The 23,127-nt window shown below is 35.2% G+C and overlaps 1 protein-coding gene across 1 annotated transcript; it reads right to left on the bottom strand.

The window, feature by feature from the left end:
• Positions 1 to 5,960: 5,960 nt before the first annotated feature.
• On the bottom strand, positions 5,961 to 22,279 carry LOC144447740 (uncharacterized). Its single transcript, XM_078137819.1, has 4 exons — positions 22,018 to 22,279; positions 9,384 to 9,469; positions 8,866 to 8,970; positions 5,961 to 6,731 (listed from the first exon to the last, which is right to left on the bottom strand). The coding sequence occupies exons 1-4, from the start codon at positions 22,139 to 22,141 to the stop codon at positions 6,672 to 6,674; spliced, it is 375 nt and encodes a 124-aa protein (XP_077993945.1). The 5' UTR covers positions 22,142 to 22,279; the 3' UTR covers positions 5,961 to 6,671.
• Between the last annotated feature and the right edge of the window lie 848 nt (positions 22,280 to 23,127).

Raw genomic sequence — 23,127 nt, 5'->3', positions numbered from 1 at the left:
TATCTAGTAAAAATGGAAGAAATGGGGTAAAGATTCTTAGACAGTAATATTTCATATATTGTAAAATGAGACATACATATTTATGATGTGACCATTAATATACCTTACCTGGTAGGGAAAATATAGTCATGAATATCTGATAAATGACTAGAAAGAAAAGTTATACAAACAGTGAAGTATTACATGTTAAAGGTATGTGTAGGTAACAGGTGAAAGAATGAATTGAATGAATGAATGAATGAATGAATGAATGAATGAATGAATGAATGAATGAATGAATCGATGGATGGATGGATGGATGGATGGATGGATGGATGGATGGATGGAATGGATGGATGGATGGATGTATAGATGTACAGATGGATGGATGGATGGATGGATGGATGGATGGATGGATAGATGTATGGATGGATGGATGGATGGATGGATGGATGTATAGATGGATGGATGGATGGATGGATGGATGGATGGATGGATGTATAGATGGATGGATGGATGGATGGATGGATGGATAGATGGATGGATGGATGGATGGATGGATGGATGGATGGGATGGATGGATGGATGGATGGATGGATGTATGGATGGATGTATAGATGGATGGATGGATGGATGGATGTATAGATGGATGTATAGATGGATGGATGGATGGATGGATGGATGGGATGGAAGGATGAAGAGAGGGACAGATGAATAAAAGAATAACTCATTCAACTGAAAGAACTCAGATTCTTGTCATGATTTCTGAATATAGTATGTCGATAAACAAATCACCTTCAAAAGAAATCAAATCATAAATATCAATAACTTAACTGTCAGACATCGTCTCTTGTATTGTAAGTTATGGTATTTCTTTACATAAAGCGGGATTATATCAAATGAATAAGTAAACAGACAATACATGAATGAATGAATGAATGAATGAATGAATGAATGAATGAATGAATGAATGAATGAATGAATGAATGAATTAATGAGTATACATGTACAAATAACTCTAAGGAATATTCTTTAAAAAATAAAACGAGGCAATTCAGTGTAATAAATATATTATGAAAGCCACTAATATCTTGTTTTAAGTATTCGTCTCAGTTGAATAGTTTGTTTCATTTAGGTTCCACCAAAATCATGACGTTGAGCTTATACGTGTATGTTGATTATGATCGTCACAATAACAGTTATCATTTGACATATCTTTACTGTAAATATCTACTCATGTATCGAAATTTTGTCCACTGATAGTTCTTGTGTTGTTTAATATCTTACCTTTTTATCTATTTAGTACGCAGTTAACCATTCCTATTATCCAAACACGTCCCTGTATTGTACTGTGACCCGATCAGTGGTGTGAATCGCTGTCTGAAATGTCCGATTGAAGTGTCACCAACATATGGCGATTGGTGCTCGAGCTCCAGTGATTGTCTAGTCTGGCGGTGGACCGACGGTAACACGTAGTGTGTCAAAAACACAAAAGACAAGTATATATTTGACAGTAACCTCGTTCAGAAGTGTACTAATTCTACAAGCTAGACACCGTTAAAGCAAAGCACACGACCCATGAACCAGACAAAATGCAAATGCACAGTATGTTCAATGTCAAAAGCAAAAGTATTATTTTACAAAATTACCATGAATTTGTACGGTTTACAATCCGTCGTAAGCAACAGCTGCACGTCACACGTCAAATGATGGTAACACGTAACATTACATGTCAATATGATAGCGAGGTACAAATCAGTTGACGGCTCACCGCGCACCGTTGACAACAGTGAAAGTACACTATCCTAGATACAAATATAACGGGGAACAGCTTGCCACGAGTGTTTGTTACGTTCGCCGGAACAAAACGTGAGGTTACAGGTCATGGGTGCAAAGGTTACTGTGGTTATTCCATTTGTTTGTAGGGAGGATCAACATACTTGTTGATCGAAGTGTAGTATATACACGCTACAATACAATACAATACAATATGAATTATAATTGTTGACACAGACCTATACCGACACAAGAGTCCTCTATACTTCCAGTCTACCTCTATAAACACAAAAGATATTTCACATAGCAACCACCATAGCAACCACCAGCTAGCTGCAGGCCACTATCCGTCTACCCTGTTTGTTTATGTCTCACTCAATCAGGTGTCAATATTTGACATTTATTTTTATCAACAACAGGACTTGGTCTACGAACTCGAACACGAGTCATGAACTTGAGTTGTATGGTGCGCCCTCATCGGTGATTTTGCTGGTAACGATGTAATTGCAAAAAGTGGGTGTGTCTTGTGTTTCAGGTGATTTTATTCTATTTTAATCACGTCTTGTAGACAACGTATAGGAAACTCAACTATTGATGTTTATTTGTGTAAACTTACAACGCATTATTACATGTATCACAGAGGAGGCTGGAAGGGGTGCAGAGCATGATGGGTAAAAATAACTGCGAAAGCTCATTACGCAGTGGGCCTCCATTGTGTACGCTTGTGTGAACGTACGTTTACAATGGTGGCTGGCTCAGTGGTCACCAGCCGTACGCGTAGTTTGGGGCATCAACACGCCGTAACTTTCACAATAATTCATCATATTGGATACTATAAAAGCGAACATTTCGACTGATATTTCTCCCTCCGTGCTAGTAGAATCAATTTTGGAATTATTGATAGGAATACTGTGATTTTTCGTGAAGAATACTTGACCCCGCCGAGGTCGTAAATTTCGGTCCGGTTTTTCGCCCGTTTGTAGTTTCGCCCAAAATTTACAAAATTTTGCAAAAGAGATGGATTCTTGTGTATTTTTAAATGGCTATAGTTAGAAATAGACAAGGTCTACTCAAGATTTGCGGTAGAAAGTGGGTGATCCGCCCCGGAATCGAAGGTGACCTCCATTGACAAGTGATGTGACGTGACAATGCAAACAGGCGAGTTTCTCACAACTTGCTCAACTACTACTGTAATTTAAATCACCGTGCACACCCGATTTCATCATTGACCCTACACGAAAGGGTATATGATTTCGCACATGTTTGAGATATTTTCAAGTAACATGTAACTTGCAAATTCGATATCACCCTACAATCGTGTGTAATACTGACGCCAGAATGAAGGCAACTCGGGTAAGCAGGTCATATTTTTGAGTGCAGTGTCCCAAGTACAGCTCCTCAACTTTATTCAGTCTAGCTGACTAAAACGTTTGATGTCTACCTTCCAAAATACAAACATTTGCTCAAAACAAATAAAATAAATAAATAAATAAATAAATAAATAAATACAACTACAACAAGACTTCGGCCTTTGTATTATAAAGTTATATATTGCCACACATTGTGCGAGTCTCTCAGTTTCGCATATTTTAATCCGACATGGTTTTGCTCGTCTGGCAACATACATGTAGCAAAATGTGGTAACGTATGATGAGTATTTTTGATCATATAAGCATTGCGAAATATTATATAACTAGCAAGGTAGATGTAATATATGTAATTTTGAGCTGGAATGGCGAGATTTGATATTTTGAGTGACTGGCATGAAAGCCATATGAAGAGGAAAATATTCACTATGTGGATCCGTAATACGAGTGCTTTCTGAACATATTAAAGCTTTGACATAAAATAGGCCTTGGAGGTCTCAATTGTTTATCATACAAATTTGTAATACATGACGTTGTTGTACATCAATTTTTTTTAACAATTAGTTTGTAAGATGTAAGCTAAATTATTTCTTTAGCTACCATCAGGGGGTAGGAAAGGGGTTTACGTTAAGTTACATTCAGGTCTTTTTCTCACAAGCAAGACACATTTATAGAAGGCAACACAGAGATGGTTTAATACGAGACAAAATGTAACATGGAGAACAGAAGAAAGTCCAGATTTGGCACAGCAAATCGACTAGCGATAGCGACGAATCTGAAAATAAACAGAAAAATGTCTTGATAAGAGTGAAAAGGACAAAATTTTAAGGATACAAGAGGAAATGCTGACAATTGGATTAGTGTTACGTGTAACGATCAATGCACGGCACGAGAGTGTCAATAAACACGTCCGGCCAGCAAGTGTAGGACAGCCGTCCATGGCCAAGCCACTTTGCGTGTTGCACGCACAATGGCCCGTCGCCATCTTGAAAACATCGAAATTCAACAAAAAGTAGTGACAATTTACGCACATTATAAAGTGGGGTATTGGGAAGATCCCTGCAGAACCATGAAATTCATGACGGTAATTAATAGAAAAGTGACAAAAGCATACATAGAAACATAATTTTGTGTTAAAACGACCGAGGTGAAAACCCCGGAAATGTAGATATCGATAACATAGACTTGTCGAGTACCAAAGTTTATGTTCGTTTTAGATACACTAAACATACTGAAAACACGATATCCATGTTGCATGACACTTGAAATGGTCATTTTAAAAAATAGTGATCGTCTGAACGAAAGACTAATGACGCAAATGGGAATAAAACGGATAAAAGAATGAGGTACTCACCGAGGTCATCAGCGTATGCTCTATCGCGAAACGGTCACATGGGTGTCACGTGAGACCCTTCCAGCCTCCTCTGATGTATCATATACGGAGTGTGTGCATACAAACACGTCAGAGGAATCTTGACCTCTGCTACGCCAATTTTTGTATCAACTAATTGGCTACGTCAGACTACATGACACCCTCAGTCGACTTTTCAATTTGAAGTGATGTGGGAGAATAATTTACTCTGTGTCATTACCCCAACAAAGAGTACAATACCACTGTCCAAAGCAGTAATATGGAAATATGACAACGGCAAGCGAGGTTTCAATCAACCAAAAAGCTATTGTTGTGAATGTTGATATAAGTTCACATGTATGGATGTTGGTTTACAATTATACTCATGATATAGTAGGGTGGCGTGTAGGATGATTGTCATGATCTTGCAGTATTCATTTTTGGGACTTTCAGTTTTTATAATATTTAGATTACAGGGTGATTATACATTGTATATCCATACAGCAAAGGCATCGATATCGCTATCACCCATGGCCGTTGCTGTATACGTAATTTACCACATCGACCAACACTGGTTTTTAGTTCGTGGCTATGTATTCTAAATAAGTGGGTTGAAACCTCGATTGCCGATGACGAAAGTCGGGCTTCCAGTCATTATTGGTATTCTAAAACTTACTGATGAGACAATAACTCTGAAACAAGAAGTTGTCGTTGAGGGAGCTATCACATCAGGTGCGAGTATTTGTACCAAGCGTCACCAGATCAATTTCAATCAGATAAAACTAGTACTTTCATCACAGGTGTAAAGGCAAACTTTTATTAGGACCTTTTCATCTACTCGTCTGGTCTGATCCGATATAGTCTGGTCTGTTTGTTACTGATATTCAATATAATTATATTATATAATGTAAGAATCGAGATGTATCTTATTTCGGGTTTTTAACATTTCTTTTGATTTCTTTTGCTTTGCATTACAGAATCAACTGATTCCATTGTCGTTCTATGTGACTGCGCACGCACGCACGCACGCACGCACGTACACACATACACATACACACATACATAAACACATATACACACACATACATACATACACACACACATACATACATACATACATACATACATACATACATACTACATACATACATACATACATACATACATACATACATACATACATACATACATACATACATACACACAGACATACATACATACAGACAGACAGACATACATACATACATACATACATACATACATACATACATACATACATTTACATACATACTGTCATACATACACACATACACACACACACACACACACACACACACACAAACTTATACTTAGAGTAAAATACATACAGTAAGAAAAGAGAAACCATGAATTAGATCCTCGTAAGATTTATTTGCTTTTTTCACAACAACAAAGAATTGGGTAATCTATTGCCAATATAACCAGCATTGAAAAAAAACATACCGAAGGCTTATTTCTAAAAAGAACTTTCATCATTTCATTAATTACTAATTCAATTATTTCAACTGCTTTTAGCAAAGTGTACACCAATTTTTATTTTAAAAAAGAATCTAGTTTCTAGTGAATTCAGTGGTAAAAAAATTAAATGCAAATTCACAAAAAAACTAACGATTAATGTTATCATTTATTAATACACACCAATAAACTCCTTAGTTATTTTACTAATATATGTGAAATAACAGGCAGTGAAGACATATACAAAGCTACTAGTTATAAAACATATGATCGTTCCACATGTTCAGCGATATATAGTTATCTCCGATATAAACAGTCAGCTGTGATTGTCAACTAGTTCTTAGAAGGACTTATACGATTGCTTGGGTGCAAATACCATAGTCATCACTCTATCTGATAAATATATAACCTAATTAGGAATAAAACAACATTAGTTCGAAAAGTTGTAGCCTGGATTCTGACATTACGAAAAGTGTGTAATCCATCGTTGCGTTATAAATTAAGTGCTTAGATGTCATCATTATCTGGCCATTTTTCTAAATACAAATCGCATTCAATAGATGAGAACGATTTTGTTCAAAATTTGTGAATTTCATTTTTCTATACAGTAAATATTTAGGATAATTTACAAAATCATATACAGCATGCAACAGACGTCAGGTGTTTTCAGTGTGGCCATTGTTCCTATGTATTGTCAGATGTCGTTAGACCTGAGACCGTTCTTCTGGTTGATTACGTTGACCGTACATGCCTAGACGGATCATCTGGAAGAGTAAACGAAGAAATAAGCTTATACATGTGAAATAAACTTTGATATGTTGTTAGAAATGTGTAACATTCGCACATGTCTGTCTGTCTGTCTGTCTGTCTGTCTGTCTGTCTGTCTGTCTGTCTGCCTGCCTGCCTGCCTGCCTGCCTGCCTGCCTGCCTGCCTGCTTGCCTGCATGCACGCATGCACGTATGTACGTATGTACGTATGTACGTATGTATGTATGTATGTATGTATGTATGTATGTATGTATGTATGTATGTATGTATGTATGTATGTATGTATGCATGCATGCATGTGTGCATGCATGTATGCGTGTACTTGTGTTTGTTAGTTTGTTTGTTTGTTAGTTAGTTAGTTAGTTAGTTTGTTTGTTTGTTTGTTTGTTTGTTTGTTTGCGAACGAGCGAGCATCTGTGCGTACCTGTCTGTTTGTTTGTGATATCACAATCTTGAAATATCTATAAACACATTGCATATAAACAATCTTTTTTCTAAGCAAGTGATAAAAACTTTTGTGGTTATGAGACTTATAAGAAGTATTATTAACATTTGTAGGATGGGTTCCACAATACTCTACGTGTTCAACAAACAACTGCAGAGGACAGGGTCACTTCAATTATAGTCGTAATTTGTATCAGTAAGTCTGTTGTACTTGGGATAATGTGTAGTATTATCGAGGCTATACGAGTAATGTTCAATGACTTTGAGATTATTATGACAAATTATCAGAATGTGAAAAAGAGAAATCCAGACATTTATCACCAGTTTGTGTCTCCTAAGTGTCACTTATCATAAGGTTCGCTATTAACAGTTTATCAAACAATGCGAATGCCCAAAGGACCGATGTTGACATGTACTTGATATTAATTCACAGTTCTTTGCAAAATACAAGGGTGATCTTAAACTAAATCACCTTGCAGATTCATGACAACAATACATTTCGTACTTAACACCATTTCGTCATACAAAAAATAGATTGTTTTATCCACGTGATTTGTTGTTCCTACACGTATCCACACAGTGGTGACCTTAGTTTATTGGCCGGGGTCAGCGACAATAGGTTGACCGGTCGGGCTTGTTGGCTAGTTATGGAAACCAAAAGCATGTTTACTCGCATATAAATTCAGTTGTAAGTAGCGTAACATGTTTCGACAGATGGCTGGCAAGCAGATAAACAAGGTGATTGGATTTGCATATATTATGAAGGACACCTGGTGGCAATTAGGATCATCCAATCGTGTGTGGCAATATTATTTCTCCAGTAATTGTGGTCCCTCCCCCATCCTGTACTTTAGAAAAACTTGGCTTTCGTGACAGATCTACAGTCAGGCTTCGTCGTAAGCCTTGTACAAACTCAGTAGCACAAGTACAGTCTATAACTTATACTGATTAAAAAATAATCTTTTTAAAATTTATACTGGATAGCTCTTTAAGTATATAAACACTTTTCTCCCAAGAAGTCCAGTGAGTACAGAAGGAAACCGGAGTACCCGGGGAAAACCTGCATTGTTCAGTAGAGTCAAACTGAACGACACTCTTCTTACTTACAGCGTGGTAAATTTAATCAAACCCAGAAAGGGTTCGAACCTCGACCGCAGTGGATTTTGGTGACTTTTGGTTTATATTATCAGAAGGAAGGTGTATATTAAGTTTCATTAGAACTGTTGCAGACCGACTGACCGAGAGACAGACAGACGGCCAATCAGCGATATATTATATATCTCTTTGATGATGGAAAATGTTTTCTATATTTTATTTTTCTTAGACTTCTTTTTGCCACATCTCTTGATTCAAATACTTTTGAACTATTCTTAATTATTCACTGGCGTGTCAGTGCGTAGATTGTTGTATTTGACACGGACAGTTAGCAATGGTTAGCAAGAATCCTTTAAGTCATGTAAATGATCGTCTGTAAGCCTCCAGACACTAGTTATTACTATCAAAACGTTTGAAGATTGAATAATGTAAAATCAAACTTTTAAATTGAAATGTAAACACAGCTTTATCTGTATCTGTGTTTGTGGCAAGGCAAGGAAACAAAATACCATGGAGAAATCCATTATTAATTGCGAAAAAATGTCACAAGAAAACAAAGATATGAGAATTGATGAAAAAATAATTTGTTACCTGTAGGACAAACTGCCTCCAGAAGGGTGGCAATCTTTTGATTAAGACTCCTACAGTTTCATCCGACAACGCAAGAAATTTAGCGTCAAGTTGATCCACTGGAGGCTGTTGAAGAAGAGACAAATCGTTACTATGGACAGCAATGTGATCGTTTGCTCTTGTATTACACACTTTTCAGTGTTTTCAGTGGAGAGAGAGAGAGAGAGAGAGAGAGAGAGAGAGAGAGAGAGAGAGAGAGAGAGAGAGAGAGAGAGAGAGAGAGAGAGAGAGAGAGAGACAGACAGACAGAGGGTGAGTGAGTGAGAGGCAGACAGACAAAAACACTCCTAGAGACACGTCTATCTGTCTGTCTGTCTGTCTGTCTGTCTGTCTGTCTGTCTGTCTGTCTGTCTGTATGTATGTATGTATGTATGTATGTATGTATGTATGTATGTATGTATGTATGTATGTATGTATGGTGTTGAAGGATAGATTCTGATAACATTCTCTGTACACAGGAGTCAACAAACTCCAATTACCTGTGGTAAAAGGTACGCATGGCCTTTTGAAAGGTCTAGGTCTTCATCACCTGACGTTACGTCGTTTTCACCAGCTCTCTTTTTACCTGAGTATTTTACAGAAGATAAATGTACAAATGATTAGTTTTTATGTTAATTTCATCACTTAAATACAATCTATGATGTCTGAATCACATCACTGTATCTATCAAAATATAATTTAGATTATTAACATGTGTTCAGTTGACCAAATAGACTTGATATCACCTTATGACTTTTACAAAACATTCCTGTAATAAATAGAACTGAGCTAGAAGTAAAGTACAAGAAATTACTAGATTAGAAATTGAGTAGATCTCATATTTTATGTACTCCTTTACTTGTGTTTGTATTTCTTTTCTAAGAAATAGACGAGCTATGTTGTTCAATGGTTCCTTGTTAAGGATAGCAAATATTGAAATTGAAAGGTAAGAAGTGTTGAAATGACAACTCGTAACGTTAGAGAAGAAATACTTGTGATATGATGAATTTATATTTTCACAAAATGTAGTTCCACATCTTGTAAAGTCTCCTTTCATTCACATGTATTTACAATGACTACACGACTCTTGTGAATTGATTCTGTGAATGTGTTTTATTGTGAATACAGCTAAGCGATGTTTGGTTTCATACGAGTATTTCCTCGCGTGGAGTAACAGTTCTAAGTATCTTGTTATCTTTCGACAAATTACACCCACGAAAGTGATTTTTTTTTCAACGAAGACAAAGCAAAAATGTTTGGCGAGACTAAAACTCACCAGAAAAACACCTTTTTAGAAAGAGCAATTCTCCACCAACACTCATATGAAAAGGACGTATGTGTTATGATATGGAAGTTGTCAAATTTGCGACAGGCTTTTATGATTTAGAGTTATCAAGTGAGCACTGTTAGCGATGAAATTCAACGAATAACACAAAGAAGCTGTGACATACTAACAAGGCGGATAGAAACATCTAGAGTGGCAAGCATGCAACCTAAGTATGTTATAAATATATAAAAGGCCAGGAACGTCCTCGCTTTAACAAGAGTGCGTACATTGAACTTTGCAGTAGAATCGGTTTTTCTTAATATCTTTTTCTTCTCAAATTAGCGTTTCTATTAGGCCAAATGAAAAAAAAATTGTGTTTCTGATAACCGAACCGACCCTAGTTTAAGCCACCGACTCTGAACATTGTTTACATGCAAAAATGTAAAATAGTAACAATTTACTTCTATTTCACTGTAGATTTTCTTGCAAAAGTATCTTTCGTTACTTTTAAAAAAATCACATTCCATTATAACGAACGTTGACACATTGATGTGAACATAACCTAAAAAGAATTCTACTTTCATAACAAATGATAACACACGAAGTTTGAAAATGTATCTCAATATATTTATCCTTTAGCTGGTAATGAAAAATTCGTCTATAAAAGAAGCTTTTAATGATTTCATCGTATGTACAAGTATATGAGCGGAATATTGATAAGAGTTTGTGTCGGCTTCATCTCGTTATGATCCAATCCCATGTGGGCAGTGAACACGGTTCTTGATGAAAAGACTTCAAAATGACAAAATAGGCCGATGATACATATCATCTCGTCCACCACGTGATCTGAAAACTTTATATGAGTGTGGCGGTAACCGAAGCTAATACAATCGAACTCGGTCGAGTAGAAACAAATCACATCTTACTGTAAACATTACTACATGTTATCATCTGACGCGACAAACATATCACTAACACTGCTTCATTTGATCGTCTTGGGTAACAGAAATCTCACCAACATTGCTACATTATCTTTGCATGATGAGTTGCCATTCATTATCTTAGCATATTGTGGCCACATCATACATTGTAACAATATATTATATCAGTTCTCCTTTTTCAAGCAAGACGATAAGATGTAACATGTTGATTTTGTTGAGTCAGACAATGATTTGTTTCTCCTCAGCTGGCTTCCATTGGGCCATTGCAGACTGCAAACAGGAAATTGAGAATACAGCGCCCTCACTCAAAATGGGGGTATCATCACCTCCTACTACTGTTTCTTAAGAGCCTTTAATATCCCTTGGTATTTTGTAGAAGTGTAAATCAGGGATGTTTTTCGTATTGTTCAGACATCGAGGAAAGCAGCAGTGCTCTATGATTAACCAAGTAACCTATACCATGTATACCCCTAAGGTACACACATGTACAGACAGGAAGTAGAGCGCCACCATGGCAAATTTTGGAAAGGCCTATTGCAGTGGAGCGTCCTTTAGATTTTTATAACCCGTGAAGGACTACAATGCTGGATTGACATAGCAATATTATACCACAACATGATATGAGTAAACATACGTCCATTATAAGCTTTTAGTTCATCGAACTTGTCTAATTTGGGTTACAGTCATGGAATAATAAAATAAAATGTCATTTTATGTGTAACATAACAATTATTTTGAATTATAAACAAGCGTTGATCAACATTTATTACTCTGTGAATATTGCAAGGAACAATATAAGCCAATATCAAAGTTTATAAATTAAGCCTGGCTTTGCAAAACTTTAGCCAGACAATTGTGATCAACAGCACATCATTGCAGTTATCAAAAGTACTGTACCTAACCAAAATATCATCAATATTGGCAATAATTTGTCTGTATATGCATTTATTGTACTAAATAAAATGAGCGGGCCTTAGCTTTAAATTTACTAGGTATGCGAGAATTCCAGCCATAGTTCAATGTATGGGAGGTTAATTACATATTACTAGGTATGCGAGAATTCCAGCTATAGTTCAATGTATGGGAGGTTAATTACATATTACTAGGTATGCGAGAATTCCAGCTATAGTTCAATGTATGGGAGGTTAATTACATATTACTAGGTATGCGAGAAGTCCAGCTTTAGTTCAATGTATGGGAGGTTAATTACATATTACTAGGTATGCGAGAAGTCCAGCTTTAGTTCAATGTATGGGAGGTTAATTACATATTGCTAGGTATGCGAGAAGTTCAGCTTTAGTTCAATGTATGGGAGGTTAATTACATATTACTAGGTATGCGAGAAGTTCAGCTTTAGTTCAATGTATGGGAGGTTAATTACATATTACTACATATTACTGGATTTATGTCAACTTCATCCTCTTTACTTGATATTTAATTAGTCCCTTCCATCATTGCGACTTTCCTTTCTAGTCATACATTATGGTAATTCTAAACAAGACACTTAGAAACCTTAAGTTAGACATAAGCTGCCATGGCATTTCTTATATCTTTCTATCAAACAAATGTAAACAGAATTCGAAATTAATGTATTTTCTCTTCATATTAAAATACAGATTAGATTAGATTTTTATCCCCTTTATAATTAGAAAACAGATATGCTAATGTCATTGTAATAAACGAAATACGCATAACCATGACAGCTCAATCATAACAAATTTCCGAAAGAACACCTCGAACAGATTCAATGTGTCTATATAGGTAGGTCTAGTCACGTCGATTGTAACTTGTATCGACAAATGTTGAATCAATGATTTTCACAAACTTAGTTCTGTAGCCTACACCCTATTTCTAGCCTTTGTAATGATTATAGTTAGACATACCCGTACTCAATAAAGAATGAAACGTAAATAAATTGCAGCATTATTTTCACGAATATACTAACTGTTCGTACTTGAAAGACAGAATCATAAAGTAATAAATGATGCAGACGGATTTATTTAAATCAGATGATGAATTTTCGTTGCGAAAACATGTGATTAATTTCCCACAGTTGCATCTTTTTATCGAAGGTTAAACAGCTAGATAGGTCTGATGTAAAAGTGCAGAATGCATGGAACATTGTGTTGATTTCGCCAATTACATCAATTTGTATAAAGCGAGTAGTATCCGAGAGGTAACACTTTGAGAGTACTAGTACAAATACAAAATGTGTTAAACTTTCAGACTCCTTTAAAACGATCTCACTTTTTCACCTGTTTTCAAACTATTACTTTTAACAACAACAACAATAATATCATTTCTTTGTATTTGAATTTTGCTTTAGTTATCATCCCACACACAATATTGTACACTGTAATTTTATCAAGCACGGGTCTACTCTATGTCTATGATACTCAGAATCACGCTATATCATCTAGTTAATTGGAGGGTGATAAAACATCATGTCAGCGTACAAGTAGTAGAAGTACAATAAAGCCTTTATGAAGTCTTTTTTTTTGCATATACTTAGTAGCGTGAACGTATACGATGTGTTGAAAATAGTCGTCTTTCATAATTTCCTTTTGACAGTAGTCACTACGTTCGTTTCTTTGGAACAATAACAGAAATGGAAAATTTAGTTTGCAGCTGCAAGGATTAGTAGCGTTACTTTTACCTTATTGATGAAATCTAACAAGTTTGCGCTCCTTTACACGTAAGCTTACTGATTCTCTGGAATGGTTATTAGACATTAAATATATATTAAACGTACACGTGCTTAGACACTATACACCAAGCAAAGGTGTTATGTTCCAGTGATGATAAAGAAACTCAATGTTATAAAGCTAACTACACTTCGTTTTATAATGGGTTATTAGAAAAAAAACTGGTGTTATATATTTACTTTGTGTCCAAATCATAGAGAACCTGAAGCAAATCGTAAAAAAACAAGGACTGTTATAATTCACGTTTTACATGATTACGGTTCACAATCTAATCTTACACTCTTCTCAATAAACAAATGAATTGACAAAATGTCGTGTAACTGAATGACGTTGACATCATTCATTACGTGTATTCAGTGGATGGTTTACTGTCCACAAAAAGTTTATTTTTAGCCAAAACCTTTTCAAATATCTGATGAATAAAAAAAATTTGGTCTTTTGACATTAATGGATAAGTGATATTTAGTTAAACAAGACACTTTGTAGTCCACTCATACTTCATTTGAGAAATTTCGTTGATTATTCACCGAACACACAAATGATATACTAAGTGGCCATATGGATGAGGATTTGATATGTATTTTGTATTTCTAATCTATAAACAATTTTATCATGGCTCCTTCTTGGAAACTCAATGTGAAACAACATATACCAAGTCTATGTTTGTAACTCAATACATTGCAAAAAGTTAAAAGATATATAAATAAGTTTGTTATTGTAACGTGACGCAAAATATTAAAGATTTTACTATTTATTCATCTTTGCAATATATTGAGTTACAAACAAGGACTTGGCATAGGTTGTTTCACATCAATGTTTCAAGTAGGACGCCATTATAAATTGTTTTATAAGTCAAAAATACAAAATAAATACCCAATCCTCATTCATATGGCCGTTAAGTAAGAAAGATTGAAAGCTAGAAAATTATTATGTTCGCGATATAGGACTTTCTTAGTACAGAAACGACATAAAATACATTTCAAACAGGGTTTGGGCAATTGCAAAAGTGTTGAATTGAATTCCATATATTTTCTTGATCATGTTTCGATCTGCAGAATCTTATAGTGTTTCTAATTCTGAGTTTTCAATTCAACCTATCCATATTAACCTTTGATGGATCCATAAATACTATTCTAGCTCTACGTGTATCAACTATAAACGTCCAATAATGAACATGTTCTCCTCACATCTCAGCGCTTACAGCTACAGCCACGCACGACTTAAAGACTTCGATCCAATCATCTTATCCTTCAAGACGCATTTTATTTTACTACTCCCGAGAAAATCCCTTTATAGCTTTTAATTTGTAATCTGTGTCGTATGTTGAAATATTTAGGTATATAAAAGCTATGAGGCGACTAATGAACACGAACACTGTCGACAGAAAACCCATCAAATTTCATTTCCAATATGTCCTGTCGTATTAGCTCACATATTGTACGTCTTTTGCCAAATGTTGCATCGTGTTGTCAAATCTTTGAGTAAAGTCAGCTCACTGTAACAGAATATAATGCTGTTGATTGCAGTATATACGGCTCTTTTTGAAGAAGCTTGCTCAAGCTATTAAACAAAACAAAGCTATCAAGATCAGTGAGCCTGATCATAAGGTTTCATGTTGAGATAGACACCATAAAGATAACACACAAACATCACTTACACAGTGTCAACTCTTTACTTAATGATATCAACAGTAACAGCATGCACACTACTACAATTACAGTAAACATGGGGTATTATTTCTTGAAGTTCAAACAAAATCCATGGTCAGCAGCCAACTGAATTGTTTCTTTAATACAGTTACTGTTTATATCATTAACTAAAGAAAGTGTCCACACTGTCTCTGACGATTATAAGAATGTATGTGACATTTGTGTGTTATCTTTTTTGTAATTATCTCAACATGAAACCTTGTGATCAGGCGCATTGATCTTGATGGTTCGTTTAACAGCTTGGGCAAGCTTCTCCGAAAGGAACAGTAAATAAGATTTCATTTGTAGATACAAGTCCATATTATTGATTTTCTTCTCTAACTGTTTATTCAGCATAAGAGTTTGTGTTGCAAAGGACAGGGAAGGTATCATTTTAAGTACTAGTACCACTAGTAAAGTAAACAAAAAAACTTCGATCATATTTTAAACTGAACCAGAGGCGACTTAGGGAAATTCTTATCTCATCAAATCTCTGATATAGCAGATAATTATCAAAACTCAAAAACAGAATAACAGTATGTAAACTATTCATAAAGCAATATGATACGAAGATATGATCAAACGTATAACAAAATAGTGTTCACGGCTGGCTAAGCTACTAGATATTGAAGTTGATGTAGTGTCCATTTTCATCATGTACGTCTACTTTGAAATTACTACTAGTGGGTATTTATTGATGGCAGCATATTCGCCACTCCTTTAAATCATTAATTTCCTTTATAATCATTACAAGTCAGGGAGGTAATAGCTATATGACCTTGCCCCTACTAACCCTGAGTTAGTGAAGTCATAAAACAGTAAAAACGGTGCGTGATATGGCTGGAGAGTTTCCACTACAAGAGAGTACTCTGAAAGCTACTGAAAACAACATACAACTCTCTTAAATAGTAAGTAGCTAATCATTATAAGCCGTGTCGTAAAGACGTGGATTAACAAACTAAACATGGAAATAAAGATTTACAGTAGAAGGAAACTAAAGACCTGTTCTGTTAACACTATAAAGTGTGAAGTAGTAACGTGTGGAGACAATATACTATTGCAATAAGACTGCACATAGTTGAGACGTCATTTGGAGATCTGTTGGTGATATCAATTATCAAGTTACTGTTGCCAGTGCAACCATGCTGAACCACACACACATAACGATTGATATGCAATGAATGCATTATTTTAACCGCTTCATTGGTACTGACAAAAAACACACATTATTTTACAAAGCTCAGAATCAAACAGGTGCGAAGAAATTAAATTGGGTTTTCTTATAACTCTGGTGGCACTTTCCTAATATATATGACTTTATACTCCGCAAATACAAAACTTCTCGCAATATTTCTCAGCAGCAGCAGCAGCAGCAACAAGAACAACAAGAACAACAGCAACAACAACAATATCGACATTCACTACGTACTTTCCTTCTCTCTCTAACTATCATTGCTTCTTGTCGCAGTTTCACACTAGTAGTCGTGTCTGTCTGTCTGTCTGTCTGTCTGTCTGTCTGTCTGTCTATGTCTATGTCTCTGTCTCTCTGTCTCCCTCTGTCTGTCTCTCTCCTGTTATCAAAGAGTGTCCTCAGCAATAACTTGTCCCCTACTCTCAAAGGAATAAGAATAACTTGTCTTTCTCCCCTACTCTCAAAGAGTGTCCTTAAGAATAACTTGTTTGAATTGTAACCAAACACATTTGTTCAACTGTGACACTTGAGGATCATATTGATTTAAGATATAAACTAAGGATATCACTAGTTTCAAGTGAAAAGAACCCTTTCAACTCTAAAGTAATTCATGGACAAACACCCTGAAATCACATTCATTGTCATGCAGTTGGTGAGCTGTAATCAACCACATTGCGTTGATTAAGTAAAGCTTTTGAAAAGTAGAGAAAACTTCTTATTGTCGTTATCTCCCATCTGCTTCGCGACTTCAGTTGAACTCCCCGTCGCTTTCTTTCCATATCTCTCCATGATGTAAACGAGGATCGAACATTTCACGAGTATAGATTCGTAAAATTAAGCTTGTCAATTTCTGGCAAACTTGTAAGGCGTTATCATACTTAAGATATTTCTATCTCCTTTGATTGTTTAAAACCAAATAATAGCATCCATTCTTTTTCGATTTCCATCTACTCTATCTACACCTGTAAGTATGTCTCTTTTGTAAAACCCGCTTTCCTCGTGACGCAAATGCAAGGATATCATTTGCATCTTATTTTGCATTCAAACGCACGTACCTCAACTCATTTACATAGAGATGAAGAATTGCACCCTGTCACTCGGCGTCGATCATTGTGAGAACTGAATACATCAAACAGAATTATTCTGATTACTGAAGTAGATTTGTACTCGGTTATAATTAATCACACAATAGTAGGAAGATTTGATATCTCCTTGATATGCAATCTTCAATAATGTAGAAAGGAGGTCAACAATAAAGATATTGATTGCTTAGTCAGGTATACGATTTCCTCATATGAATTATCAAAAGAAAAATGATTTTTCAGGTTTTGAAAGGAAAGTATGAAGTATCTTTATATGTTGCCGCTATCTTGTTTGATTATTCCCCGGATGTTGTAATCATAGTTCTGATTGTAAATCATATCTCCAATCTCCATGAATTTGTGTTAATGTACGTAAGATTTCTACCATGTTGTACATATTTTTCAGTGTGTGTTTGTTATCTTTTTATCCTTTACTAGTTTATATATTACCTTTTGAAATTCTAATCTAAGTTTTGAAGATAAACTGATATTATCAACAAAAAATCAGCCTGGAATCTGTTCTAAGTTTCAATATATTCGGCACACTATAATAAATAGTCCATGTATTTGCCAGTTTGTAAATTTAGTTTCTTGCTCAAAAGGTTTGGTGGATCATTTGAAATCGCATGACTCTATATGACTTAAACGTGGTCAATGAATGTAAAATATACATTTCTGAGGCTGGCATTGTGACAGAGTACTCTTTTTAAAATCATATTCAATTTGTATATACTGCATAAACCAGCAGTCCTACTTTATGATAAAGTGTCTGCTTGGTAACTACCCCATACCCCAACCCTCAACCCTCAACCCTCTCCCAGCAGGTTACCAACCGACCAATCAATCCTTTATTCAGTACTATGGCCACTGGCCTTGTGTACAAACATTTACAATTATCATTACAGACACTAGAAAAGCTAAAGTCATACAAAATCTGTCCGGATGTTGTGGATTATCGACATTACCTAGCAGGTTACTTCAGGTAAAGTTATCAGAGTTCAAGCAAAATATGTTATAAAAGCGTTATCATGTTCCAAGATTATCCAAGTAATATTAATATTCTGATCGTGTTTATGTTGAACACTATCGTGGAGGACACAGACATGAAAAATTGCTTGTCTGTTGTGACTATATTCGATAGTGAGAAAACGAAGATACTGAAAACTTCACAAAATAAACCATATGTAGGTTCCAACTAATTTCGAAGAGACTTCAAGTTTCATTTTAATTGAATACAAAAACAAATGGGGAAAATTCTTTTAAGACCATCATCGCAATAGATGGACGAGGTACACTTAAGAATCAAGGAAAGCGAAAAAGTGTACACAGGCAAGAAATCACTGGTTCCTAACATATATATAATATATAATTCTGAAATGATCTGATAAGGGGCATCTTAACATCAACATTATGTCATTTTTATTTTACCCTTGTGTACGATTTGTTCCCTTAAAGGGACACACGCTGAGTTTATACGTTTTGGGTATTCTACTTACTGATGTAATCTACTGTTCCTGATTAGAGTCATAGAACATTACGTCGTACTGGATTTTGGCACTATACAAATTCTTTTGACTGATTGATTGATTGATTGATTGATTGATTGATTGATTGATTGATTGATTGATTAATTGATTGATTGGTTGATTGATACTTAACCATCACTTTCAAGTAACTAATCTCAAAGCTGGTTTTAGGATATAAATTGATCCGATGACGCAATTTATTATACGTATCAAAAATGTAGAGGAACTCCTGACTATGAAATAAATTGTTCTAACACTGCCAGAACACAAACTGTAATGCCAAAGAAGGCATGCATCGACATCAACTTTATACTAGAATAGTTTAATCGAATTTTTGGGAAATATTTTCACATCAGTAAAAAACTTATAAATTAAGCTTGTGCCACTTTAACTGTTGTTTTCTGAAACGAACTTTTTATTTTATCACTTGGCAACCAAGAAGTGTCATCTTCATCTTACTACTAAACCAAGGTAACGTTAACGTTTATGAATCATTGATTATACTTTAGCACGATTGACCCTGTGTCTTCACATTAACCTGTTGTTTCCAATAAGGACTTGGGTCGCAGAGACTCTTTATACCTCATAAACCGTGTATCTAATACATAAAGTCTGTATCTCATATACTTAATGATTTTGTTTCCCCACAGAGGGTCACTGATTAGAGCTCTCTGAAGGTCGGAGGAATTTTCTTTGATGTCAAAAGAAACCAAACGTATATCGATATTCATACAAGGTAATGATTACATTCTGAGTGATTGCTTTTTAACATTTTACAGTATACTGGATAATTGATGGTTGTACAAATACATTATCATTAATATTCTATTTACTCTAGAACAAACAGATCGCTTGAATAAATGGTAGGAAGAGAACGAGACACACACATACACACGTGCGCGCACGCACATAGTTAAACACACACACACACAAACACACACACACACACACACACACACACACACACACACACACACACACACACTCACACACACACACGGGTACACATTACAAATGACAGAGAATCCGTGTAAAGTATACGTTAGTTGCGTAAATATATTGTTTTAAAAATCGTTAAAGTAACCGTACATATCTAAATCTTAATCGCCGTAAATAGAATCTAAAGATTGGAAATTACGAGACGAAGTCAACTTGGATGGAAATCGACAGGATAGTAGGTACATTAAAATGTACTGCAGGAAGCGAAAATAATTGCAGTATATTATAAATTCAAACTGTCACAAAAAGAAAATCATTTCATGAAATTTCCACCTGTTTAATTCATGACACAACTCTTGTGATTACTGGCCAAGTATAATGAAAACAAATTTACTTAGCAACTTTTTCTTTGCTTACTGTTTGCTGACGAAAAGAGTAAAGCTCTTTAGATTAGTATCTCATGAAATATTTCACAACATATATATACTGAAAAGTTGCAACTACACATTTTATGCTGCAGAAGTACGATGAAAGGATTTCAAGTTATCGAAGTAAGATCATTCAAGTGAAAAACGTTATCATATTGATTTCTTGTTGTTAAACTTCCTGCTTCAAGATACATCAAATCTTGGATACAGTGCATTGATCTCTAATCAAAGACGCGTACATACTCAACACACATAAACTCACGAAGACACTTGTTCATTTGTCCAATGCAAGTAAATCTTGCCTTGAACACTTTTGCACTTCAGGAAAATGCTATTTGAAGCGTTCCTTTTGTCTGCATACTTATTACTCACAGCGTACTTTACTCGGTGTGGCATAATGAAGGAAGACGTTTTTTATCAGTTCTAAGAATGTTAAGATATTTAGTATCATTTAAATCTTAGCTTTTCCTGTCATGTATTTCCTCAGGACAGCGTAGAAAGTGAAAGATAACAGTGATTAAAATTGCATCAACAATAATCAACAGATTGCTTTTCATGAACTGAAGCCCTTTCAATCGATGGCTATCGCTATCACAATGTTTGCTCCACGTCATCTATATTTTAAAAGTCAATTCTATTGATTTGGCGTCATGAAATTTGTGTAGGATTGAATTTTGCCTAATTTGGTGAATATACTTGTTACTCCCATGGGAGGTAAATTGGTGACGGGACTTTTGATATTTCCCAACACTTTTCAGAAAGTGTAATTAGTAGCTTGATGTGGTGGTTGCATGATATAAGTTCGCGCTCGATATACCAGATCTTCTGTTGGCGAGTTGTATTCAACTGCAAGCTACACCCGCAAGTAAACATGTTCCATCATTTGTTAGTATTTGCCTTTGGAACTATATTTTCCTCAAAAGCCTCTAGAGTATACCTCCTTGAAAGCGTGATAATCTTAAGCAATGCTAATTGATACATGTTCTCTTACAATATTTTTAGTCTATTCACTAAAATTAACAGTATAATATAAAGACTTGAATTATTCGTAGAAAATCGTGATTTTCTTGTATAATATAAAACCACAACTGAACAAAAACAGAATTTGTTTCTACCGATCGGAAATACGCGATGAATAATATTTCTCATCACACTCTATAAATACTTTAATCTAAACGCGATGTAGGACAAATCAACTACAAAAAAATGTATATAAAGATGTTTAATTTCGGAAACATTCTTATAAATTTAAGTTTTGAAAACATGTAAACTGGTCAGATATGACCATATAATGACACCAAAACGCTTCAAAATTGGCTTTTGTAAGATGTACTTAAATATGAGCGAATTGCCCGTAATTACTCACCTGTAGTATATAACCACTGCATATTGGATGGTTTGGCTGAAAGTGTGGCCTCAACTAAAGTTGCAATAACGACACCGAGGACGAGTATTCTGAGTAAACATGACGAATTCACTGTGTTCGACATCCTAGTTGATGACTCTGTTGGTCCTGTCTGTCACTCGACGTTTTTTGTGGTACCTCTTGCCACTAAAGTCACTTGCACCGTCTTCACTCGAAATTTCTGATCTTCAGGAGTTCGCTTCTTGTGTGTGCGCTACTTAAGGCTTCGTCGGCGAATAGTGGTTGCTTTGGCGTTCGTAAGCACGTTTTATATTTATCTGTTACCGCCCCTGTCATCATGTGACATGCATTGACTATCATTTGCATTTTAAGTATTGCCATGATTATTTGAAAGTACTGTGAAGTCATAAGTATAAATAATAAATACACACGCCACCTCCTTCCGCAGAATTCTAAAGTCATTAGACGAAAACATCGTTCAATTCAAATTTTCGACTAAGGCGACACTATTGATTGTCACTCCAGGATGAGTGTACCTTATAGATTTAACTAACGATGTTTTGTAATCCTCACTTCAGTTTCTTTGAATCTTTTCATATTATATTTCAATGAAGTTGATTGTCAAATCTTAAATTTAATGATGCTAAGCTGCTATGGGGACTTCTGTAAAATTTAGACAATTATGCGATTGACCTTTGGTTTATAAAGTAGATCCGTTTATGAAGGCAGATATTTCTATGAAGTGTTTCTATGATGGTAGTATATTTTATATACATTGTGAATTTCAAGAAAGAAATAACAGTACAACAGAAGTCGGAAAACTTCAAAGTGAAAAGACATAAGTATTTACAGCGTGCATCGGTCTTTATGCTTTAATATTGCCAAGAATGAATATTAACAAATATAATATAATATGTCATTATTTTGAAAAGTCGTTTCATGTTGTTCCCCATCAGCGTTGATAATGCCGGCTTGCATACACACTGTTTCGTGTATTTACCGGATGATAAATTGTCGTACATGATGAACCTGTTGGACTCGTTGTTAAGTTGTTCAAATTTTGATCGTAAAAGCTTCATCTATAACGATACTTTTTGTCCTTATTCCTTT

This window comes from Glandiceps talaboti, chromosome 16 (assembly GCF_964340395.1).
Source record: "Glandiceps talaboti chromosome 16, keGlaTala1.1, whole genome shotgun sequence".
Taxonomy (NCBI): Eukaryota; Metazoa; Hemichordata; class Enteropneusta; family Spengelidae; genus Glandiceps; species Glandiceps talaboti.
Note: the sequence above shows the minus strand (reverse complement) of the source record. Positions and strands in the feature narration are given on the sequence as shown.